Source organism: Eptesicus fuscus, chromosome 19, assembly GCF_027574615.1.
Source record: "Eptesicus fuscus isolate TK198812 chromosome 19, DD_ASM_mEF_20220401, whole genome shotgun sequence".
Taxonomy (NCBI): domain Eukaryota; kingdom Metazoa; phylum Chordata; class Mammalia; order Chiroptera; family Vespertilionidae; genus Eptesicus; species Eptesicus fuscus.
In genome coordinates this window covers 11172577-11194704 of record NC_072491.1, presented here as the reverse complement: position 1 = coordinate 11194704, position 22128 = coordinate 11172577, and the positions used below count along the sequence as shown (strand labels likewise).

The window sequence follows — 22128 nt, the reverse complement described above, 5'->3', positions numbered from 1 at the left end:
TTTTCTGAGCACCTTGAAGGAATGGGTTGAGAATTTCTCCTTCAAGGGTTCATGCTGCCCCGTCCGCTAAGATCTCTCCTAGACATGAGCTATAGTACCTTCACATATGCCTTTCTTTAGCTTTTCACTTATCTCGCCCATTGTGCTGAAGTCTTCGGCATAGAAGAGATGCTTGTCCGTGGGCGTGGAGGCAATCTCCTGCAGTTCTTCCTCAATGGCTTTTCCTACCCCGACAGCATACATGGTTATGCCTACGGTGCAGAGCAAAGTGAGAACACGGTGGTGAGAGCTGTGTCCTGTTCCCACGGCCTGGACGTTGTGTAGACTGCTCCCAAAGCTGGATGTTAAGTGGTGTGACTTCCATGTCAACCTCACTTTATTTTTCCACCATTTTTATGTTGGCTCTGTGAGCAAAAGACAGGAATCCAAGAGAGGCGTGGGAGCTGGACCCCCATCCTGTCGCTTGGCTCTGGGCCAGGCCACTTAACAAATCGTACCTTTCCCTTGAATTAGCCTGTGGATAGAGTGGAACGCAGCTATGGCTTACTGACTGGGAGTCTCCTGGGAGAAGTCTAAGAGACAGGCATTTTATGACCTCATAACAGTTTCTACTTCCAATGGTACCAGGTAGGAACTGGAAGTGACCTGGGCCAGGTGAGGCTGCATTCTGCCCACCGCCCTGGGGAAGACAAAGCCTTGGGAGGAGGTGCCAAGCTGAAAAGGAGGACCCGCAGACTGGAAAGCCCCAAAGTCAGGAAAAAAGAACAAACCCCAAGAATCAACATTAGATACCCAAAGAGATATGAGATGGCTCCAAAAGCTTTTCAAATTATCAATCACTAGACTCCCTGCCCCCGTACACTCTTTATGTGAAAGTAAAACAATAAGAACTTAAGTTCTACTAGATCGATGGTCAAAATTTTTCAGCACTGATATCTTATTGTGGCTAATTCATTAGACTAGATATTTTTTTAAAAAAATACACATAGCCGAAACCGGTTTGGCTCAGTGGATAGAGCGTCGGCCTGCGGACTCAAGGGTCCCAGGTTCGATTCCGGTCAAGGGCATGTACCTTGGTTGCGGGCACATCCCCAGTGGGGGGTGTGCAGGAGGCAGCTGATCGATGTTTCTCTCTCATCGATGTTTCTAACTCTCTATCCCTCTCTCTTCCTCTCTGTAAAAAATCAATAAAATATATTAAAAAAAAATACACATAAAAATGGCTCTTTAAGCCAATGGGCAAGAGTTATGCCTTGTTCTAAGTCTGTGCAAGGTCAACAACAGTCAAGTTCAGCATACTTGTCTAAGAGCCCAGTGAGTTTATGTACAACTTCCTAAAAAGGATAATTACTGTTTTAAGATTGTGTCAGCTATGCATAGGAATAATTAAATTCACTAGAAGATGTCACTTCAGATACATTTGTTGATTCAGGAACCAAATAAACATGTGTTTCTCCTACCACCTGCCTTGGGGTGATTTGTGGAAATGTGAGTTGGGGAAGAAGAGGTAGACTGATCTCAATGTGACACATAAAAGGGCCAACCACAGTCTTTGGAGACATGTGCTTTCCCCAGTATCTTGAGGATGCAGCTCTAGGGGCCCATGGGTTTGACATGAGCTTTTACAAGCTAGTCTAGAAGCAGAGGAGCTGGGAGTGAGCGGGCACCAGATGATTTAGGCAGGACACTTCATGGCTGCTACTCTTGAGCACAGAGAAAAGGTGTGAGTAGTGAGGGAAGCAATGTCACCGCATTGGCCTCCTTACAAAGAGTGACTGGATGCCCATGTGGACCAGCCTTTCTGGAGAGGAGGGAGCTCACCCATGGGCTCACTGGCACTCCCACTCCTCGTTCACTCAGCAAGTACTAGTCACGCGTGTGCTACGTGCCCGGCACTGGGTCTGAAAAGTCTCGGATGGAGCCCTGGTCTGTGCGTCCCCTTTTCCGCTTGGTAGGACCTGCTAAAGCAATGTGCCCTCACCAAGTTCCTAAAGAAAGCGGCTTTTCAGCGAACGGCCTCACAACCTCAAGTTTTCTCGTCTCCCCAAAGAATTCAGACACTCTGCCTTAAGCTGTCTCTCCCAACCACCTAGCTTTTGGGTTTCCTTTTTCCAAGGGCCATACTCCTCTGCCACACTTCACATCTGCCCACCACTAGAGTAACCTCCAGTCCCCATTGCGTCATACAACTCGGAGAAGAGGCGAGTTCTACTGAGCAATGAGAGCTTAGTCATAATCTCCAACAGCTTGATTTTCTCAAAAGCTAACTTTTGCAAACACGAGTATGTGCTCTCCCACGGCTGTTGTGCTTTCACTGGTTCACTTGCAGTGTTAGCTTTGTTTTGTAAAGTATCCGGCTGGCCAGTGTGGCTCAGGGATTGAGTGCCGACCCGGGAAACAACAGGTCACCAGTTCGATTCCTGGCCAGGGCACATGCCCGGGTTGTGGGCTTGATTCAGTGGGCGGAGTGCAAGAGGCAGCTTATTGATGAAGTTTCTCTCTCATCAATGTACCTCTCTATCCCTCTCCCTCTCTCTAAAACCAACAAAAACATTTTTTTTTTTGAAGTATCAGAAAAGTTCCACCAGGAATCTATTTTTACCAGTGTTTGGGGACTGTTGTGTATTTGTCTGTGGTGAATAGCACGTGGAGATTGATTCTCTCCACGGGCGGTCACACCCGGGCTGGTGAAGTGCAGTAGATGATGTCTCAGGTGTGGGGTCTGTGTCTGGGCTGATGGCCAGTCTGCAACCCTTCTGCATCCTTCCCGACCCGGAACTCCCTTTAAGGCCTCCAGAGGGCAGTTTGGGAGAGCCTCTGTACCCTCAGAATCTCCCTCCCGTGGCCAGCTGTGACCACCACGTGAGCTTAAGCAGCCTGAACCGTGAGTGGTGGCCACCGCTCCTCCCTCCACATTACCGTTGGCCTTGGCTTTACTGGCCCACTCGGCGACGTCATCCTGAGCCCGTCCGTCGGTGAACACGATGGCCACCCGGGGCACCCGTGCGGAGAGAGGCCTGGCCCCTTCTGCTGGCGTGAAACTCCTCTCAAACATGTGTTTCAGGGCCAGCCCCGTCATGGAGCCCTTGCCCATGTATTTCATGTGGGCCACGGCTTTCTTCATGTCCTTGGCCGAGCTGAAGTCTCTCAGGGTAAACTCCGTGCGGACCTGCGTGGAGTACTGGAGCAGCCCCACTCGAGCGGCTTTGGGGGAAACCGCCAGGGAATCTATAATCCCAGTGACAAACTGCTTCACGATCTCAAAATTGTCTTCTCCGAGGCTCTTGGATCCATCGATCACAAAGACCAGATCAATTGGGCCTTCAGAGCATCCTGGAAGAACGAAAGGAAAGCTGAGTTGGGGTTTTTAAACAATTATTTATGCACAAGAGGAGAAGACAGTCGTGCTTCTGTTGGAGGCACAACCACTTTGGAGAGCCACCTGTGTTCTCTAGATAACGTGCAGCCACGAGGTGTCGGAGAGACGCACAGCAGAGGCATAAACTAGGGCACCAGGCCCCCTGCACCCTGGGCCCGGCAGCCAGGTCTGGAGGGACTTGTGTAAAGGACACTGGAGGGCCTGACAGCACCCAAAAGCTTCCGTACCTTGACTCCAGGAGGTGACCCCACCCAGTGCTGGCGTTCTGACAGACAGCGGAGAGGAAATCCTTAAAATGCAGCTCCGCCATCACCTGTTCCAGGGAGCTTCACAGTAACCCAGCTTGTACTAGTTACCCCGTGTGTCCCCCTCACACACACACGTTTATTCAACAAAAACCTGCTTATTGAGCATGTGCTTCATGCAAGGCAGGAGGCGCAGCAGGACTGCGATGGAGACCAAGATGAACCCCCGGCTCTCCGCTGCGTGTCGTCCAGGGTACCCCACACGCTGTGCGAGAGCTGATCGTGTGTGGTCTTCTCTTTTAGCCTGCCAGTTTCTCCACTTTGGGGGCCATATCTCATTCATTTCTGCACCCCCCAAACTTGGCACACAGTAGGTATTCAACAAATGCTTGTTGACAAAGGAGGTGGTGTCCATTGGGTAGGACGCCTGTGAGTGCCCTACTGACCTATAAAAACTTAAAAATGAATTATCACTGTGAATTCTTTATCTACACGAAAGCTTTCCAGGCAACTCAGAGGGTTGACAGTAAAAGCTTTATGCAAATACTTAAGCAATCCGGGTGTGGAGAGATTTTTTTTTTGTTACTTAGGGCTGCATAAGACATTTACAGATCCAAATGGATGATCTCATAACGTTCTCTGTTATATATCAAGCAGCTTCTAATCTTTGAACGTGAAGCACAATAAATAAACAAGGCACACACATGCAGAAATATGTCTATGCCTGGCCTGAGTGACATGCTAGTGTGTGTGTGTGTTGGGGGGTTGGGTTCCTCTCTCCATTAAGTGCTTGTCCTCATCACTCACCTTATTGATTCTTTATTAGTGAACGAGGCAAAGGCTAATTCAGAGCTTCATGTACATTCATAGCCTGTTCCTGAATCAACCAAAAAAAAACAACAAAAACACCCACAAACAAACAAAAAACCACTCAGGCGGGGTGCGTGTGGTCCCTGGCAGATTTCAGGAATACTGGAGTAATTTTCTAGCAGTGAGTGCCTTTTCTCCTCTTCCTCATCTACTCTTTCCTCACGGAACCAGGGCACAGGGGCTTCTCCAGGAAACAAGATCGCTGGATGGAGTGAAGGGCGTCGGGGGAGAGGGGCCCGCCCTCAGATCCGGGAGGGTTGCAGCCCACGTGCTGGCTGCGGCTTTGCAGGAGGGCCACTCCAACTTCCCTTGGTAGTTAAGTCAACTGATTTGCTTTTCACAGAGTTCCCGGATTTCAGGGTTGAATAGAACCTTTAAAGGTCTCCTCGTGCAGCCCCCCCTGCTGCTGACATCTTTGCTACATCCTTGGCGGGCAGCCATTCAGAGGGCCTGAGCACCTCTCCTGAGGAACGCATCCCTCTCCCTGAAGCCCGTCTCCGGACAGCTCTGCCCTGGATGACAATAGCTGTCATTTGTCAAGCACTGGGAATGGGCCAGCACTGGGCTAAGCACCTTTAAAGATATGATCTTTTGTATTCTTCATACTATAGATTAAAAAAACGGAGACTCCGAGAAGCTGAATTATCTGTCCAGTTCACACACGTGTATGAATGGGGTTTAAATCCAGATCTGTCGGACCCAAAGCTCATGATCTTCACTAACTAAGCACACGGCTGCCCTGTGGGAAAGCGCCTTTGTCCTCCTGCTGAGCTGCAGCTTCTCCCGTGACCTTTCCCTCCCTGGGGCAGGGGGAGGGCCCCGAAACCATGACGGAGGTGACCGTCTCTTTGGCATTTGGTGCCTCAAGTCTTTTTTTCTACAAAGACCCCAGTTTCTTCCTTTATTTTTGACTCATCACCGTACTGAGCTTCCTCACCATGATGCTTTCTAAATTTTGTCTCTATCCTTTTTCTTCATTTTTTTTCTACAAGATAATATATGCACATGGAACAAAATTCAAACATTACCAAAAAGTATGTATATATGAGCATGTATGTATGTGTATGTGTATGTGTGTGTGTGTGTGTGTGTGTCCTCTCTCTCACCATATATGGTATGGTAGAGAGAGCCTCTGACAAAATATATCAATGGTAATATGCATTCAGCTCCATGCTTTTTTCAGCTAAAATATCCTGGGAATACATCTAGAGCTGCTTCACTCTTTTTTTTTAACAGCTGTATAGTATTCCACTGGATAGCTGCACCGGAATTTACCTGACCAGTCTCTTAGGGATGGACATTGACCTTGTTCCCAATTTTTTGCCGATACAAACAATACTGCACAAAATGTTCTTATATACAGTCTATAGCTTTGGGAATACATGCACATAGTCACAGGATAAACTCCTACAAGCCGAATTGCCTTTAAACAATTGCCAAATCACCCTTCTAAATGTTGCACCAATTCAGACACTTACTCCCAAACCAAATTCAAGCAGAAAGCCAAGTTCAGATTACTTACTCTTGCACCGCCTTCCGTCCTCAGCTAGAATAAATCCCTCTGAGCATTTGCAGATGTAGGAATCGCCACGATGAACACAAATGTGCTCGCAGCCATGGTGGGTCGACTTGCAGATATCCTTCCCTGAGGAAAACGCAGAGCCGAGCAATCCCATCAGCGTAGAAACCAGCTGGGTTGAACAGTCATGTCAGGAGAGATCGCGGAAGCAATCCATTTTCCATCTCTGTTCAAACCTCCTCCACACATCCCCTTTCAAGACAGGGCCTGGGGCGGGGACACGCCCCGCAGAAAGCTCTCACTCCCCCAAGCCTGAATGGTAAGGTGGGTGACCGGTGTCCTGAATTTATTATTAATTTTCCGAATTGTTCGACCTGCATTGGATTTTGATTTTCCCAAACTACTGATTTTTCCCCATAGACATCCCCAGCACTCCTGTTTTAATAGTCTAATCAACATTTCTCATTTTTAAACTCTTCAAAGTAGTTACAGCCCTTTAATCTTCACAACGTCCTGTGATAAGAGGAAGGCAGGAATAACTGTGCCAACGTACAGATGAAAAAGCTCAGAAAGTTGCACAGATGCCAGAGCGCAGCAAGCTGAGGACACGGAGGAGGCACCGTCTGGAGTCCTCCCCCTCATTGCAAGAAAGCCCGTGGCTCTTTCCTGTCATTAGCTCCCTAAAAGGGAAGCTTCCTCCAAACAAACCATACTCCAGATCCCTCTAGAACGTGGAATGGAAGGATTTGATTTAGCAATTAAATTCCAGAGGTAGAAGTTGTACTAACCAAGCAACTAATGTGTTGAGTGAATAAATGGTGCATGTGTGTACGTCTGCATTTATAGAAATAGAAATAAAAGCATGCACAAACGGCTCGGGCAGGCATAACGGGCAGAACTGTAGACATGGTCTCCATAGAAAGGATGCTGCTGTGTGGGGGCAGAAGAGGGTCGTTCAGCGAGCCCTGCAGAGCGAGGCCAGGGTCCCGCAGGCACCCCAGCGTTCTCGCCCAAGGTGGGAGCCCTTCTTGCTGGTGGAAGAGAAGAGCAATGAGTTACATCTAATCCAGGTTTGTTGACACATGGAGTGACCCCAATTACCTCAAAGGAGTATGGGGAAATCCCCCCCACACACACACATCCACCTCAAAAGCAAACGAGTTTATTGTGCCTTGATTTCCAAAGGGCCCTTCTGCCCGCTGGAACAGAGGCTCACAAAAGCAGGTAGATAGTGTTGAAACCCAGCCCCTCCCCCGCCCCGAAGTAGGATTAACAGCTCAGAATCTCACCGTGGAGAAAAATTCCTGTCCTGTGCTTTTTTTTTCTTTTTTTTCCTCACCTGAGTATATGTTTATTGATTTTAGAGAGGAAGGAAGAGAGCAAAACATCGATTGGTTACCTCCCCCCTGCCCTGACCAGGAATCAAACCTGCAACCTTTTGGTGTACGGGACGATGCTCCAACCAACTGAGCCACCCCATCAGGGTGCCCTGCGCTCTTCTGATGCCCACCTCACTGAGCTCGCGTGTCTCCGTCTCTGTCTTTCTTTGGGTGCTGTGATGGTTAATTTTCTGTGCTACAGTCAAACAGCAGTCCAGATGTTGCAATGAAGGTATTGTTCAGATGAGATTAACATTTAAGTCAGTAGATTTTGAGTAAAGTAGGGTATCTTCCATATTGTGGTGGACCTCACCTAATCAGTAGAAGGCTTTAAGGGGAAAAAAAAAAAAAGCCCTAGCTGGTTTTGCTCAGTGGATAGAGCGACAGCCTGCAGGACCAAAGGGTCCTAGGTTTGATTCCGGTCAAGGGCACATGCCCAGGTGCCCAGGCTGCGGGCTTGGTCCCCAGTAGGGGGCGTGCAGGAGGTAGCCAATCAATGATTCTCATCATTGATTGTTTCTATCTCTCCCTCTCCCTTTCTCTCTGAAATCAATTAAAAATATTTTAAAAAAAGACTAATGCCCCCCTGAAAAAGAGGGAATTCTGCCAGCAGACTGCCTTTGGATTAGAACTACATTAGCTCTTCCCTGGAGCTCCAGCCTGCCAGCCTACCCTGCAGACATCAGACTTGCCAAACCCCATAGTCATATTCTATCCATCCATCCATCCATCCATCCATCCACACATACACACTACCTTTACTTCTGAGGGCCTTCAAGAAGAAAAAGCACCATAATTAACCTCTGATCCCCATCATGATTGCTCCCAGAGATTCTAATTCAGTCCCATGACTAGCCAGGCACTGCGAGGCTCTGAGCATCCACAGAGCCCCTGTGAAGAGGGCCAACAGCGGGGAGAGGATGAGAAGAAGCAAAGAGCCTGACGTCTCGGACCTCGACTGAGAAATTCCTAACAACTAAGGGTCTACTGTACTGTTCACTAGCAAAACCCTCCAGAGTGCCCACGGCAGGAACCTGTAAGTGTGACATGAATTGCAAAGGAAGGTCTTTAAGACTAAATGAAGTTATATAACCAAGTCTCCAGAGGGACACGTTCAGCTCTACCAGGAGGTCACTTACTTCTGCAGCGTTTCCCATCCTCAGCGAGCCGGAACCCCTCCGAGCACTTGCAGCTGTAAGACTCCCCACTGTTCACACAAATGTGCTCGCAGCCGTGGTCTACTGCTTGGCAGACGTCTTTCCCTGAGGACAGCAGAGCAACTTAAAACAATTTCATCAACGTCAAGTCTCCCCAGCTTCACCTCAGAGGGTCCCTTCGTCTCAGCCCCAGGCTCCAGAGTCCCCTGAGCTCAGTGGTCCATGGGGAGGAGGGTGAACTTGAGGATGAAGATCGGGGGCTCTGATTTAGGCTAACTCAAACCTCCTCCCTGTCGTCACTGTCCTCCCGCACCAGCATCTAATTCAGTGTCTCATAAAAATGCAGTCCATCACCTGCTTTCTGCAGATGCAGTTTCTTCTACCAGAAGGGAAACACGTTTGGTCTGACCACTTAGGAAATTAAACCTCCATTTAGATTAGCAGCACTGAAATCTAATTTTGGCCTTGTCCCTGACACATCACGTGACTCAGAAGAATCACATAACCCTCTGGAGCAGCGGTCACCAACCGGTGACCTCACTGGTGCTCCATGGGGTCCGAAAGGTTGGTGACCGCTGCTCTGGAGCCTTACCTTTCCTGTCTGAAAAACGAGAGTAATAATTCCAGTTACTCATCTCTGTAAACAGGACTTGCCCTTTGAAAAGTGCTCTGAGCAGCTTGAGAAAAGGTGATTGATAGGGATGGAAATCTCTTGCTCAGGGTCACACTCCCCTTTGATTATACCAGAGACTAGAGGCCTGGTGCACGAATTTGTGCACGGGTGGGGCCCGCCCCCGGCCCCCCACCCCAATCAGGGTGATTGGGGGTGGGGCGGGACTGGCCAGGGGGAGGGACCACAAGTGGTTAGTGGGCCGTCCCCGTCCCCGATCAGGGTGGAGGGGGGGTCAATCGGAGGCAGGGCCGGCTGGGGGAAGGGGCCGCAGGCAGTTGGCAGGCCGGCCCCGCCCCTTGGTCTGACTCCTGGTTGAACTCCTGGTCGAGGGGACAATTTGCATATCAGCCTTTTATTATATAGGATGGGACTTGGCCCATCTTAAGAGGCTTTGCTTTCTGAGACGTAAGAATGGCCTCCTCGTACGGTGGTCTCTCTGAGGGATTTGTGTCCCCGGAAACAACAGCATTATTAGAAATAAAGAAACAAAGGTGCAGAGAAGTTAAGCAACTTGCCCAGGTCATAAGTGGCAGAGACAGAAGTTGATAGAACCCTGGGTTTCAGACTGCACATCTTCCCATGAAGCCACGCTATTAGCCCACTGCCTCTTGCCTCGGGCATAAGTGAGCAACTTCCGTGATAGCTCTGGCCATGGCTTTTTTCATGTGTGCATTTGCTTGTGTTCTTTGTACTGGACTTTATTGTTTAGGAGAGTTTTAGATGCACCGAAAAATTGAAAAGACGGTACAGAAAGCTCCCGTAAACCCCCATACCCAGTTCCCCTATAACATTTTCTTTTTTTTTTCTTCTTTTTTTTTTTAAAATATATTTTATTGATTTTTTACAGAGAGGAAGAGAGAGGGATAGAGAGTTAGAAACATCGATCAGCCGCCTCTCGCACACCCCCTACTGGGGATGTGCCCGAAACCAAGGTACATGCCCTTGACCGGAATGGAACCCGGGACCCTTGAGTCCGCAGGCCGACGTTCTATCCACTGAGCCAAACCAGTTTTGGCCCCTATAACATTTTCATTTAGTGTAATACAAGTCATAAAATTCACGGACCAATATTGATACAACAACTAATATCCACTGAAATCCATAGTTTGTTTGCATTTTCTTAATTATTTTTTTTGTTTTATAAATATTTTTATTGATTTCAGAGAGAAAAGGAGAGGGAGAGAGACAGAAACATCAATGATGAGAGAGAATCATTGATTGGCTGCCTCCTGCACAGCCCCCTACTGGGGATCGAGCCCACAACCCGGGCATGTACCCCTGACCGGAATGGAACCCGGGACCCTTCAGTCCGCAGGCCGATGCTCTATCCACTGAGCCAAACCAGCTAGGGCTGCATTTCCTTAATTTTTACCTGCTGTCACTTTTCCGACCCAAGATCTCACCCAGGATCCCACATTGCATTTGGTGGTCATGCGGCATTGAACTGAGAGCAACGACGACACAGGGATCGGGATGGTGGGCTTCATGCAGAGGTCAGACACACTGATGGAGCCAACTCTGATAAAAACTTACTTCTGCAGGTTTTCCCGTCTTCCCGGAGCAGATACCCTTCCAAGCACTGGCACACGAAGGAGTCTCCACTGCTCACACAGGAATGCTCGCAACCGTGGTCCCCCAGAGCACAAGCGTCCAATTCTGAGAACCAAGTGGAATTAGAGAAACAGAGGGAGGAAATGATTCAGACATCAGCAACTTCTTCAATCTTAAAAGGCACCTCAGACGCCTTCAACTAAAACAGTATCTAATTCCATAATGCACATTTAAAAATAGGAAGCATGTCTATTTGTAATACACTGAGTGACCAGATTATTATGATCTCTGAACGCATAATAATCTGGCCACTCAGAGTATGTGTGTGTGTGTGTGTGTGTGTGTGTATGTGTGTGTATATATATATATACTAGAGGCCCAGTGCATGATTGAATCATGCACGTGTAGGGTCGGTCCCCTACACGCTTTCGCTTTCGATCGCAGGGGAGCTGGGTGCCTGTCCGCTGGTGCACCAGGCCTTTCGGTAGCCTCCAGCGCCGTGGAGGCTTCTGAAAGGCCTGGTGCCTGAGTGGACAGGCACCAAGCTCCCATGCTTTCGCTTTCGATCAAAGGGGAGCTGGGTATCTGTCCGCTGGTGCACCAGACCTTTCAGAAGCCTCCGGCGCAGTGAAGGCTTCTGAACGGCCTGGTGCCTGAGCAGACAGGCCCCCAGCTCCCACGCTTTTGCTTTTGATCGCTGGTGCCTGAGTGTTCAGGCACCCAGCTCCCACGCTTTTGCTTTCGATCGCGGGGGAGCTGGGTGCCTGTCCGCTGGTGCACCAGGCCTTTCAGAAGCCTCTGCCCCACCGGAGGCTTCTGAAAGGCCTGTTGCACCAGTGGACAGGCACCCAGCTCCCCCACTTTTGATGGTCCACGGTGGGACGTGAGCTCGCTGCCCCAGAGGCCCCTTCTGTGCCGCAGCACAGCCATGGTGCAGACGCTGAGCTCGAGCTACCGCTGGCGACGCGAGGTCAGCGTCCCACCAGCCCTATCAGCCACCCCGGCCACCCCGAGTCCCGCCCTCCCCGCGCCTCCTGGCCAATCGTGGGCATAGCGAAGGTATGGTCAATTTGCATATTTGTCTATTATTAGGTAGGATATTAGAGGCCCGGTGCATGAATTTGTGCATGGGTGGGGTCCGGCCAGCCTGGCCAGGGGGAGGGGACATGGGCGGTTGGCCGGCCTGCCTGCTGGTCGAACTCCTGGTCGAGGGGACAATTTGCATATTAGCCTTTTATTATATAGGATATACACTGAGTGGCCAAATTATTATGTGTTCAGAGATCATAATAATCTGGCCACTCAGTGTGTATAAAGAGCACATAAATTGAACAGTATCATCATCTTCACAGGGAAAATGAACAGAAGACACGAAATGACAATTTACAAAGGAGAGATACCAATGGCCTGTAAGTATCAGAAAATAAGTTCAACTGCATTGGTTATCCTATCATGTAAATAACATATGTACATACCAGTATCTACTGAGATATGTAGGTGTGTGTCACACTTAGCCCATTCATTCATCCGTTCACTCGGTTAACAACATTTCACGAGTTCCTACTGTGTGAGTCAGGCACTCTTCCAGGCAGGGGAGACACCAATAAAACAAAGTTTCTGTCTTTGTGAAGCTTACACTTGGCAGCGGGGAAGGGGGTGGGGAAGGAGAGACCATCAATAGACAGACAAATGTGTGTCAGATGGGGAAACGTGCTGTGGAGGAAAAGCAGGCTGAGGGGCTGGAGCCAGGGGAGCACCTGTCATTTACAAGTAAGGAAGGGGACACTGAGCAGAGCCCCGAAGAGATGACTGAGTGTATGGTATCTGCGGAAGAACAGCGCCCCCAAGAAAGAATTTGCAAACTGCAGAGGTAGACGCATCTTGGCATGTTTCAGGACAGGCAAAGAGAACCGTCTGACCCAGGCAACCTGGCAGGGCAGGATCGGGGGCAGATCACCTGGGATCACAGGCCGTGGCTGCATCTAAGTGAGAAAGGCTCACTGGGGGGGCTGAGCAGTGGGGTGACATAATCTGACCCAGCCCTTATGCTCAGAGACCCTCCCAAGCGTCCAGATTATTCTGTGCCTCCACCATCGTGAACCAAACGCCATCATGTGTGTCTTGTGGTATCGTTTACTGACGGGTTCTGCACACCCACTGAGCAAAAGGAAACCCTCCTCAGTGTGCCACTCTGAAAAGCGAGGGTAACGGACCACCTCCTGGGGATTCTGTGCAGCTGTCGGACATGAGAACCAGCGGGTGTGGCTGCTGGCGCTCGGCTGGGCTCCGCGCTCTCCCACGCACCCGCCCGGCAGAGTGCACAGTTCACATCGGTTCAGCAAAGTGTCCGGTTCCCGCATGTCGGGGGCATTCGGGATCCCTCGTAAATTAACGAACCACACACACGGGAAACGAGGGAATGCCCAAGTTACACTGCAGCTGTTACTCCTGGCCAGGCTGTCGCTGCTTTCTACTCACCAAGTCTGGAAACCAGCTTGAGCCAGCTTCTCCCCAGAGACAAAGGGACTCCCCTCTAGGGAAGGACTTCAGGGCGTCCCTAACAGGCCAAAGAGAGCCACCACCCCTGACTCGCTAGGATGGGGTGCCTTCGCCCGGGGAGAACCGTGGGCACCCCAGCAAGGAGTTCCTTCACTCAGCAAGCATTTATGGAGCACTGACTCCGTGCCAGGCACTCCCTGTATTTTTGGTCTGAAAGGGACCTTGGACAGGAAGTGGTCCAACGCCATCGTTTCAGAGCTGAGAAAATGATGGCAGAGAGGGGGAGGGACTCTCCCAGGCCCCTGACTCTGCGGAGGTGAGCTGTGCCAGCTGTGCCAGCTGTGCCAGCTGTGCCAGCTGTGCTGGGGCAGAGGCGTGATGAGCTCACAAATCTATCACCTCCGTGTTCCCTGGTCCAGAGGCACAGCCAGCGGCCGTCCTAGGTCAGCAGTCTGTCCAAAGGCTGGTGGGTTCTCCGAAGACAAAATGGTTTTCTCGAGGGAGGCCAGGCCTCCAAACGGTTTGCTGTAACTCTGGGCGCTGCAGGTGGCCTGGCCCGCCTGCTTCTCCACGCTCATCTCTCACGTCTCCCGCTCACACTCCAAACTCCACCCTCAGTGCCCTCCCGGACCTGGGCTTCCGGGCGCTTCCTGTGCCGGGGAAGAGCTCCCCATCGGTCTCAGTCCGCGGTGGTGCTGTAGCAACATACTACACACGCGGTGGCTTACAGCAGCAAACATGTGTTGAGCACAGTTCTGGAGGCTGGAGGTCTGAGATCGGGGAGCCCACATAGTTGGGTGAGGGCCCCCGTCCAGGTCCCTCACATGCGGGCAGGACTAGGGAGCTCTGTGGGGTCTCTTTCCTAAAAGCACAAATCCCTTTCTCGAGGGCTCCACGCTCATGACCTAATCACCCCAAAGCCCCAGCTCCTACTACCATCACGCTTGGGCAGCTAGGATTCCACCACAGGAATCTGGGGAGGACACACACATCTAGTCCAGAACACCCTCCACCTCTGCTCGCTCACTCCATCGGTCTCTAGGCGCCAGGCCAAACACCTTTCTCTAGACCAGGTGGTGGTCCCCCCCTCCCCGCCCCTCACCCGTCACAGGCCCTGTGGCACTGTTCTTTCCACATCACAACTCTCATCACACGGAATGGGTGATATTGTGTCTTCAATTTCCTCCTCCCGGAGAAACGTTAAACTGTGTCAGGGCAGAAACTGGACCTGCATCCACCCAGGGATGCCCGCACTCAGCACGACACGCCCAGCACATGTGGATTTGGAGGGGACATCACGTGTGAGAGGGATAGCCGGACCCCGCTTAAGGAAGTACCTCGACTCCAACCCAGAGACGGAGAGAGGGCAGCCTCGCCCGGGAACCACCGCTGAAAGGAAGAGGGTGAGAGGACTTATGAGGACGCTCAGGCAGGAAGGAAACACTGCCCTCGAACACAGGACCCTCCTCCTCTCACGCGGAGGAGGCAGGAGCACGTGTGTCATTACGCCCTCGTCATGAATGGGGTCCGCAATCTGGGGTGAGAGTGACCAGACGTTTGAGGACACAGGGCAGGTTTTTAGGGCCCCTCTGGCAGCCCTGCGTGCTGACACAGCCTGTGCTCCCCACATCTGGATCCCACATCTGGTGAGTCACGGACGTCGGTGGTGCTCCGTGGACTCGCACCTCTGCGGCGGTGACAGACAGCAATCCTGTGTCTGGGGCTCCGCGTAGGAGGTTATTAAAACCAACCGCAAACCCCGGGGGAGAAAGCCACGGAGGGTAACCAGGGCCTAGAGACAGAATGACACTGTTTCCCGGCTTTTCTTCTAATGAGACCAGGAGAGGCCAAATGTTCGCTAGCTCCATAGAGGCGCTGGCTCGGACAAACCAAGCAGCAGCTGAACGGAGCCACACCGTGTGTGTGTGTGTGTGTGTGTGTGTGTGTGTGTGTGTCCTCGCCTAGAGAGACTGATGGAGTGAGCGAGCCAGATGATACTTTCCCACTGATTTTTAGAGAGAATGGAAGGGAGGGAGAGAGACAGAGAGAAACATCAATGTGAGAGAGACACATCAATTGGTTGCCTCCCACACTGCCCCTGCCCCTGCCCCTGGGGCCCAGGGATCAAGCCTGCAACCGAGGTATGTGCCCTTGGCTGGAATCAAACCTGGGACCCTTCAGTCTGCAGGCCGACGCTCTAGCCACTGAGCCAAACCAGCTGGGCTAGGGCTGAGCCGTACTTTTAGAGGGAATCTCACTCACTCAGGGCAAGAGATCCTGCATTAGGTAACCCGGGTTCTAGTCCTGACTCTGCCACTGACCCCCGAGGCCAGCCTGGTGGTGCCCATTTCCTACCTGTGCTGTTTCCCACAAAAGAAAGGGGAGATATCTGAGCTTCCTTCTGTTCCACCAAAACGTATGTCCCCTCCAAATCCACATGTTGAAGTCCTACACACACACACACACACACACACACACACACACACGGTGTGATAGTCATTTGGAGGTAGAACCTTTGGGCGTTCCTTAGGTTTAGGTGAGGTCATAAGGGTGGAGCCCCCATGGGAGGGGGCATCAGTGCCTTCATAAGAAGAGCCACCTGAAGACCTAGAGGGATTGAGGAAGGATTAGGATGGGCTCAAGGCATGGAGGAAGGGGTGCTGAGACACCGTCAAATCGAGGAGTAGGACTGGACGTGGATTTTGAGAGACAGAGGAGAGCCACTGACGGATGCTGAGCAGGGAGCGGGGCCCGTGCCGGGTTCTGCATGATGAAACGGCAGCTGGTCCCTGACATTCACTCACGGAACTATCCTGAGCATCTCCCGGGGGCCGAGTAAGACCTGGTCTCACCCTCTGGGAGCCGGCAGGCCAGCGGGCTGTGTTCCGTGTACCTCTAGCCGGTGGAGTCTTTCCTTGTGCCGGGATGCCCTTGCGAAAGGTCTATCTCAAGGACTTTTCCAGGGGCTAGGGAGGGAAGGAGGCCTCTCAGCTGCAGTCCCCTCCCCAATCTGTGCATCAACCCCCCAAAGCAAGGGAGGCCCCTGGGCAGAATCTGGGCAATCACATCTGGTGGGCCAGGGGCAGGAGGAAGGGAGAACGGCTTCACTCCAGATGTTGCAGAGCCCAAGGGGCCTGCGGGGGTAACAGTGCCAATTAGCCCGTGCTCCGGAGAACCTTCTGGAAGGTGAGTGAAGGGTTCTTCAGGGCCCCCTGCTACAAAAGCTCTAGGTGAAAGCTGCCTTATGAAGGGCCACGGACACCCTTCTCTGCCGAGCCAGGCCTGGCTGACCTCCAGCTGGTTTTTCCAAAATGGTGCAGTCACACCAGCAGGACCCTCATCATCTGGCACCGAGCTGGGGAACGTACATCCCAACCCTCAGGATGCGGACACCCCGAAAACACAGCCCGTCATTACAGGACAGGGCAGCCAGGCTGCAGCATCCTGGGGCAGACAGAGGGCCTGCCCTCAAGGGAATAGCTCGACGCATAGCTATCAGCTGGTGGGGAAAATGCATCTCTTAGGAACCACCATTCCCTGAGGACAATTCTAACCCATCTAATGATCTCCTGTTTTCATATACGGTAGTCACGACACACACGTGAAAATTCACTTCTAGTTGCACTGCTGAGCATGTACTCAGATGAACGGTGTCACTGTACCATTAGTAACAAACACACTTTAAATGAGAAAACGGGCAACGTTTCTAAGCGTCCGTGGCCTAACCCAGGTGTGGACCCGGGCGGGGAGGGGGGGCGAGGGGGCACGCGATTTTAAGGAAAACGGGCAGCCTTGGTTTGGAAGGACCGTGAGAATTTCTCAGAAGGCCTGCAGGCCTCTCGGAGTCCGTTCTTGGTGACCACAGTAAGAGGGAGGACCCAGGAGAGGCATGAGTCATGTAAGATGATGAGGAATTAAAACAAACCAATGAAGAGCCATGCCTCCGGCCTCGGCATGCTGTCAGAGGTCGATGCCATTCGACTCACCCATGCTCTCTGCACCCCCGCTGCCCGCACCCTCCCATGCCGGCTGGAGCAGCCCAGGAGGCCGCTGGGCAGGCAGCCACAGGCAAGCTCTAAGATGGGGAACCCATTTGCCAAGACTCAGAATCTGTCTCCAACGAGGGGCACACTTCTCCCAGGCCGCACACTCAGGGCACACCCCGCTGGGCAGTCAGCTCACCTGCCCAGGTGAGTGTACCGAATACAAAGCTGGATAAACCAGGTGAGTGTACAAATACAAAGCTGGATAAACCAGGTGAGTGTACAAACACAAAGCTGGATAAACCAGGTGAGTGTACAAATACAAAGCTGGATAAACCAGGTGAGTGTACAAATACAAAGCTGGATAAACCAGGTGAGTGTACTAATACAAAACTGGATAAACCAGGTGAGTGTACTAATACAAAGGTGGATAAACCAGGTGAGTGTACAAATACAAAGCTGGATAAACCAGGTGAGTGTACAAATACAAAGCTGGATAAACCAGGTGAGTGTACTAATACAAAGCTGGATAAACCAGGTGAGTGTACTAATACAAAGCTGGATAAACCAGGTGAGTGTACAAATACAAAGCTGGATAAACCAGGTGAGTGTACAAATACAAAGCTGGATAAACCAGGTGAGTGTACAAATACAAAGCTGGATAAACCAGGTAAGTGTACAAATACAAAGCTGGATAAACCAGGTGAGTGTACAAATACAAAGCTGGATAAACCAGGTTGCGGCCACAATTGCATCAGGGGCCCGGACACCGGACTCTGTAACCGGCAGGATGGGGAAGGTGAATGCCTCCGTTTCTGATCCCTTCCCTCAAAATGACTGTTTTTCGTTTTCATCTTGGAGATGGGATTGCAGGGCAGAAAACAGCATGTTTTTGAGAGAAAGGTCTGGGAGCTTTTCTTTCTTAAAATTAATGGGAGCTGACGCTGGGACCAGCTGCAAGGAGTACGCACCCAGGAAACAGCACTGCCAGCCTCGCCATCTGAAGCCAGGCCATCGCGGCGGCGGGAGGGGCGGTTTCCCCAGAGTCTCCCCTTCTCCCAGAACTGGCTCTGGACTCGCATGGACCAGTCTGAACCCACTGCTAACCACTGGCAACCTCGGGCTCTTGACTTAATCGGGGCTGCGGCTTCACAGGCAGGATGGGCTTCCCGGGTGCAGGGATGTGGGGGGGGGGGGGGGCGCTGGGCTTCCCGGGTGCAGGGATGGCGGCCGGAGGGGGGGGGGGATGCCGGGGTGTAGCACAGTGCCCAGCAGGAAGTCAGCAGGCAGCCAGGGGTCCAGGGTATTATTATTCTGGTGCCACCCCGCTGGACTGGCTACCTCTTGCAGCCAGATTGCGGGGTAGAGAAGTGAGAGCTAAGACATAGGGCCCTGCCCAGCCTCAAAGGGCCTGCCACTGTGGACATGGGCAAAGCCACCTCCTGGGGCTGGAAGAGGAAGCTGGGGGGCGGGAGGCAGGGAGTACCAGGCACCCAGCACTGAGAGGCTTTCTGCACATTGACTGCCCGGGAAACCCACCCGGGAGGGACGCACCTCCCCGGGCATCGCCCATCCCCCAGGGACCCCCAGCCCAGGCCCGCTGTCGCCGGGCCTCGGGACACTCACTGGCACAGGTCTTCCCGTCACTGCGGAGCGCGTGGCCCTCGGGGCACTGGCAGGCGAAGGACCGGTCGGTGTTGACGCAGGAGTACTCGCACCCGTGGTCGCTCAGCAGGCAGTAGTCCGCCCCTGGGGAGCCCACAGGCAGCGGGTGTCAGCGGGGCGCTGGGCTTCCTCCCGCCTCCCCCAGGTGCCCAGGTGGGCGGTCCCCAGAGGGCACTAACCCCCACCCCCCCCCTCCCCGGCAGTCCTCACACTCTCACCCCCGCTGCACACCTCGCCCCCCAGGGAGGCGGGACTCACGCGAGCAGGTCTTGAGGTCCTCGTTGATGAGGAAGCCCTCGGAGCACTGGCACACGAAGGACGTGTCCGTGTTCAGACACAGCTGCTCGCAGCCGTGGTCCTGCTCGGCGCAGTGGTCCACGCCTGCGGGCACACGGGGACAGCAGGACCGCCTCGCAGGGAGCCCCGGGGGCCGTTTCGTTGACTCCAGCCCAGCGGCCGGCCTCTACAATGTCAGCCTTGCTGTTTGTTGGTTTGATTCTCTTCCCATTTCTTTTTTTATTTTTTTAATATATTGTATTGATTTTTTTTTTTTTTTTTACAGAGAGGAAGGGAGAGAGATAGAGAGCTAGAAACATCGATCAGCTGCCTCTTGCACACCCCGCTACTGGGGATGTGCCCGCAACCAAAGAACATGCCCTTGACCAGAATCGAACCTGGGACCCTTCAGTCCGCAGGCCGACGCTCTATCCACTGAGCCAAACCGGTTTCGGCTCTTCCCATTTCTTTGAAGAGCAGAAGCAGGTACCGCTCCTGTTCAGGGAGTGCTGGCTGAGACCCCCGGGCCATGCTGGGGCAGGTGCAGCCCCGGCTTACCCCGGAGGAAAACGAGGCTCGAAGGTCACAAAGGTCACGCCGCGGCCCAGAGCCATACAGCGGACAGGGCAGGGCCCAGGCATGAGTGAGGGTCTGGCTTCGACTACTGGGGATCCAATCCCGGCCTCCACTTCCTAGCCATGGGCGCGGGCCGGTGCCCCTGGCTGAGAAATGGGATGGCGGGGCTGCTCTTAGAGGAGCCGACACAGGTGAGGCCCGCAGAGCAGCAGCTGGCGCGCACTCGCCGCCGCCTGAATGCTTATTATTATTATTATTACTATTATTATTAAGCAGCACTGAGTAGGGCTTAATGGTCTGGTTACATTTCTATCTGAAACAGGAAAAGGTTCCCCACCGCCAACGAGGACACCCAGATTCAGAAAACAAACCAAAGCCGGGCCTGCATGTGTGGCTGCTGCTGCCCCCCCACCCCCTGCCCTGCACAGCTGGTGCCCCCGCCCTGCACAGCTGGCCCGCTGAGCAGTGAGCACCAAAGGCCCTGGACACAGCTGGGGTGACCGGCTCCCACAGACAGCCCTGCAGGCTGCCTCCAGATTTCCTTGATGGAGAAAACGCAGACCCAGAGACTGGAGGACGTTGGAGGTCTCCTTGTGCAGGGCCAGCAAGTGGACCTGTTTGACTCCCACAGGGCCTGGGACTGATGCTTCTGGAACATTCCACTGGTGGGTGTGCCTCCTGCAAACACTTGCAGGATCTCAGGAGCCAGAGGCCTGTATTCACATCCTTGTTCCACCATCTACCCAGTCATGTGACCCCAACAAAGTTACGTGATCTTTTTGAGCCACAGTTTCCCCATCTTTAGACACAGAAAGGGGTAAGAATGTTGATGCCTCACCCTAACTGGTTTGGCTCAGTGGATAGAGTGTCAGCCTGAGGACTCAAGGGTCCCAGGTGCGATTCCGGTCAAGGGCATGTACCTTGGTTGTGGACACATCCCCAGTAGGGGGTGTGCAGGAGGCAGCTGATCGATGTTTCTCTCTCATCGATGTTTCTAACTCTCTATCCCTCTCCCTTCCTCTCTGTAAAAAAAAATCAATAAAATATATTAAAAAAAAAAAAAAGAATGTTGATGCCTCCTAAGGCTGTTGTAGGATAAAGTGAGTGAATACCTGGGAGATGCTCACAGCAGTGCCGGCCCAGAGTGAGGCCCGTAAGGGCTTGTTGTCACCAGGGCCTGGGGCTCCCTGAGCCCTCCAGGGGAGTGGAATACCGTGGCTTCCTCAGGGGACCCCGAGGAAGAAATGGGTTGCCTTATACTTTCTTGAAGCTGACTAGGTGGTCCTTCTTATTAGTTCCCAGAGAGAGAAAACAGCCCAACCTCTCCTGGCCTCTCCTCTGAGCTCTTCTAGGTCCCCCAAGGAATGCTGGGAGGGAGAGGCAGGCCACGGCCCTTGGGGCTCCGGGTGGGCTCAGCCAGGTTGCACCTGGCCTGCCCCGGGATACCTGCCAGGCCTTGTCAGCTGGCAGACCCCACACTCCTGGAAGAAGGCCGCATCTACTCCAACCGTCCTCCTTTGTCGATGAAGACCTCCTGCTCCCCACTCCTGCGGCGGAGGCTCAGAGACCAAGAGGCGCACGCGTGGCAGGGCCAGCTGTCTGGTCCCAAAGTTCCTTGGCCTGTGAGATCCATCCTCAGAGGCAGTGCCTCCTCGAGGCACTCTGCCCCCTCTGAAGGCTGAAGGGTGCAGGCTCCCCGAGGATTGCCCTGGACCCAGTGCTTCCTCTGTGAGGCTTCCCCTCCCGGCAGCTGAAGGTCCCAACGCTGAACAGCTGCTCTGTTCTCGCTCCCAGTCCATCTCTGGCCCCGAGGCGGGAGCAGATGTGCGGCTCGCCGGGTGGAAAGCCACACAAAGGGCCCCTTCTGTGCGGGCCGGGCCACCAAGGCCCTCTCCCAGCTGGGGTTCCCCCCAGGGCCACAGGCCTCTCCCGCGGGGCTCAGGCGCCCCCACCCCCGCTGGCCTGGACCACGCGGCCTGGGCCTCATAAAGAAGGCCGGAGCCGTCCAGCTGGCCAAGCCGGCAAGTTTCCGTGCGTTTACATCACCAAATGGAGCTTTGCTGTGCTTCTTACACAAGAACATTGAGAAAGGGCTTCCCAAAAAACTCCCATGTTTCCCAGCTCCGCCCTCCGAGGAGCTCTGTGGTAGCCCGAGTCCATCCCGAGCTCGGTGCCTCGGCCGCTGGTCCCACGCGGGGGCCGGCACGCGTCCCTCCCCCCGGCTCCGTGACAATCATGCACTGTTATCTGTAACTGTATTTTCCTTGTGCCCTGGGCCCCGTGTCCAGTGTTCGGGAGAGCGTGGACTTGGCTTCAGGACGGTCTGACTTAATCGGTGCTCTTAACAGCAAATGAT

The 22128-nt window shown here is 52.9% G+C and overlaps 1 protein-coding gene across 2 annotated transcripts in view; it reads right to left on the bottom strand.

Annotated features, from left to right (window-relative positions):
- MATN2 (matrilin 2) overlaps nucleotides 1–22128 on the bottom strand; it is a 108195-nt gene that overhangs the window by 4305 nt on the left and 81762 nt on the right. For both annotated transcript variants that reach the window (XM_054708203.1, XM_054708204.1), the window contains exons 8-14: nucleotides 19179–19301; nucleotides 18882–19004; nucleotides 10756–10878; nucleotides 8532–8654; nucleotides 6017–6139; nucleotides 2920–3333; nucleotides 99–251 (exon numbers count right to left, since the gene is read on the bottom strand). In XM_054708203.1, the coding sequence (XP_054564178.1) occupies nucleotides 99–251; nucleotides 2920–3333; nucleotides 6017–6139; nucleotides 8532–8654; nucleotides 10756–10878; nucleotides 18882–19004; nucleotides 19179–19301 (1182 nt within the window). The remainder of the gene's footprint in view (nucleotides 1–98; nucleotides 252–2919; nucleotides 3334–6016; nucleotides 6140–8531; nucleotides 8655–10755; nucleotides 10879–18881; nucleotides 19005–19178; nucleotides 19302–22128) is intronic.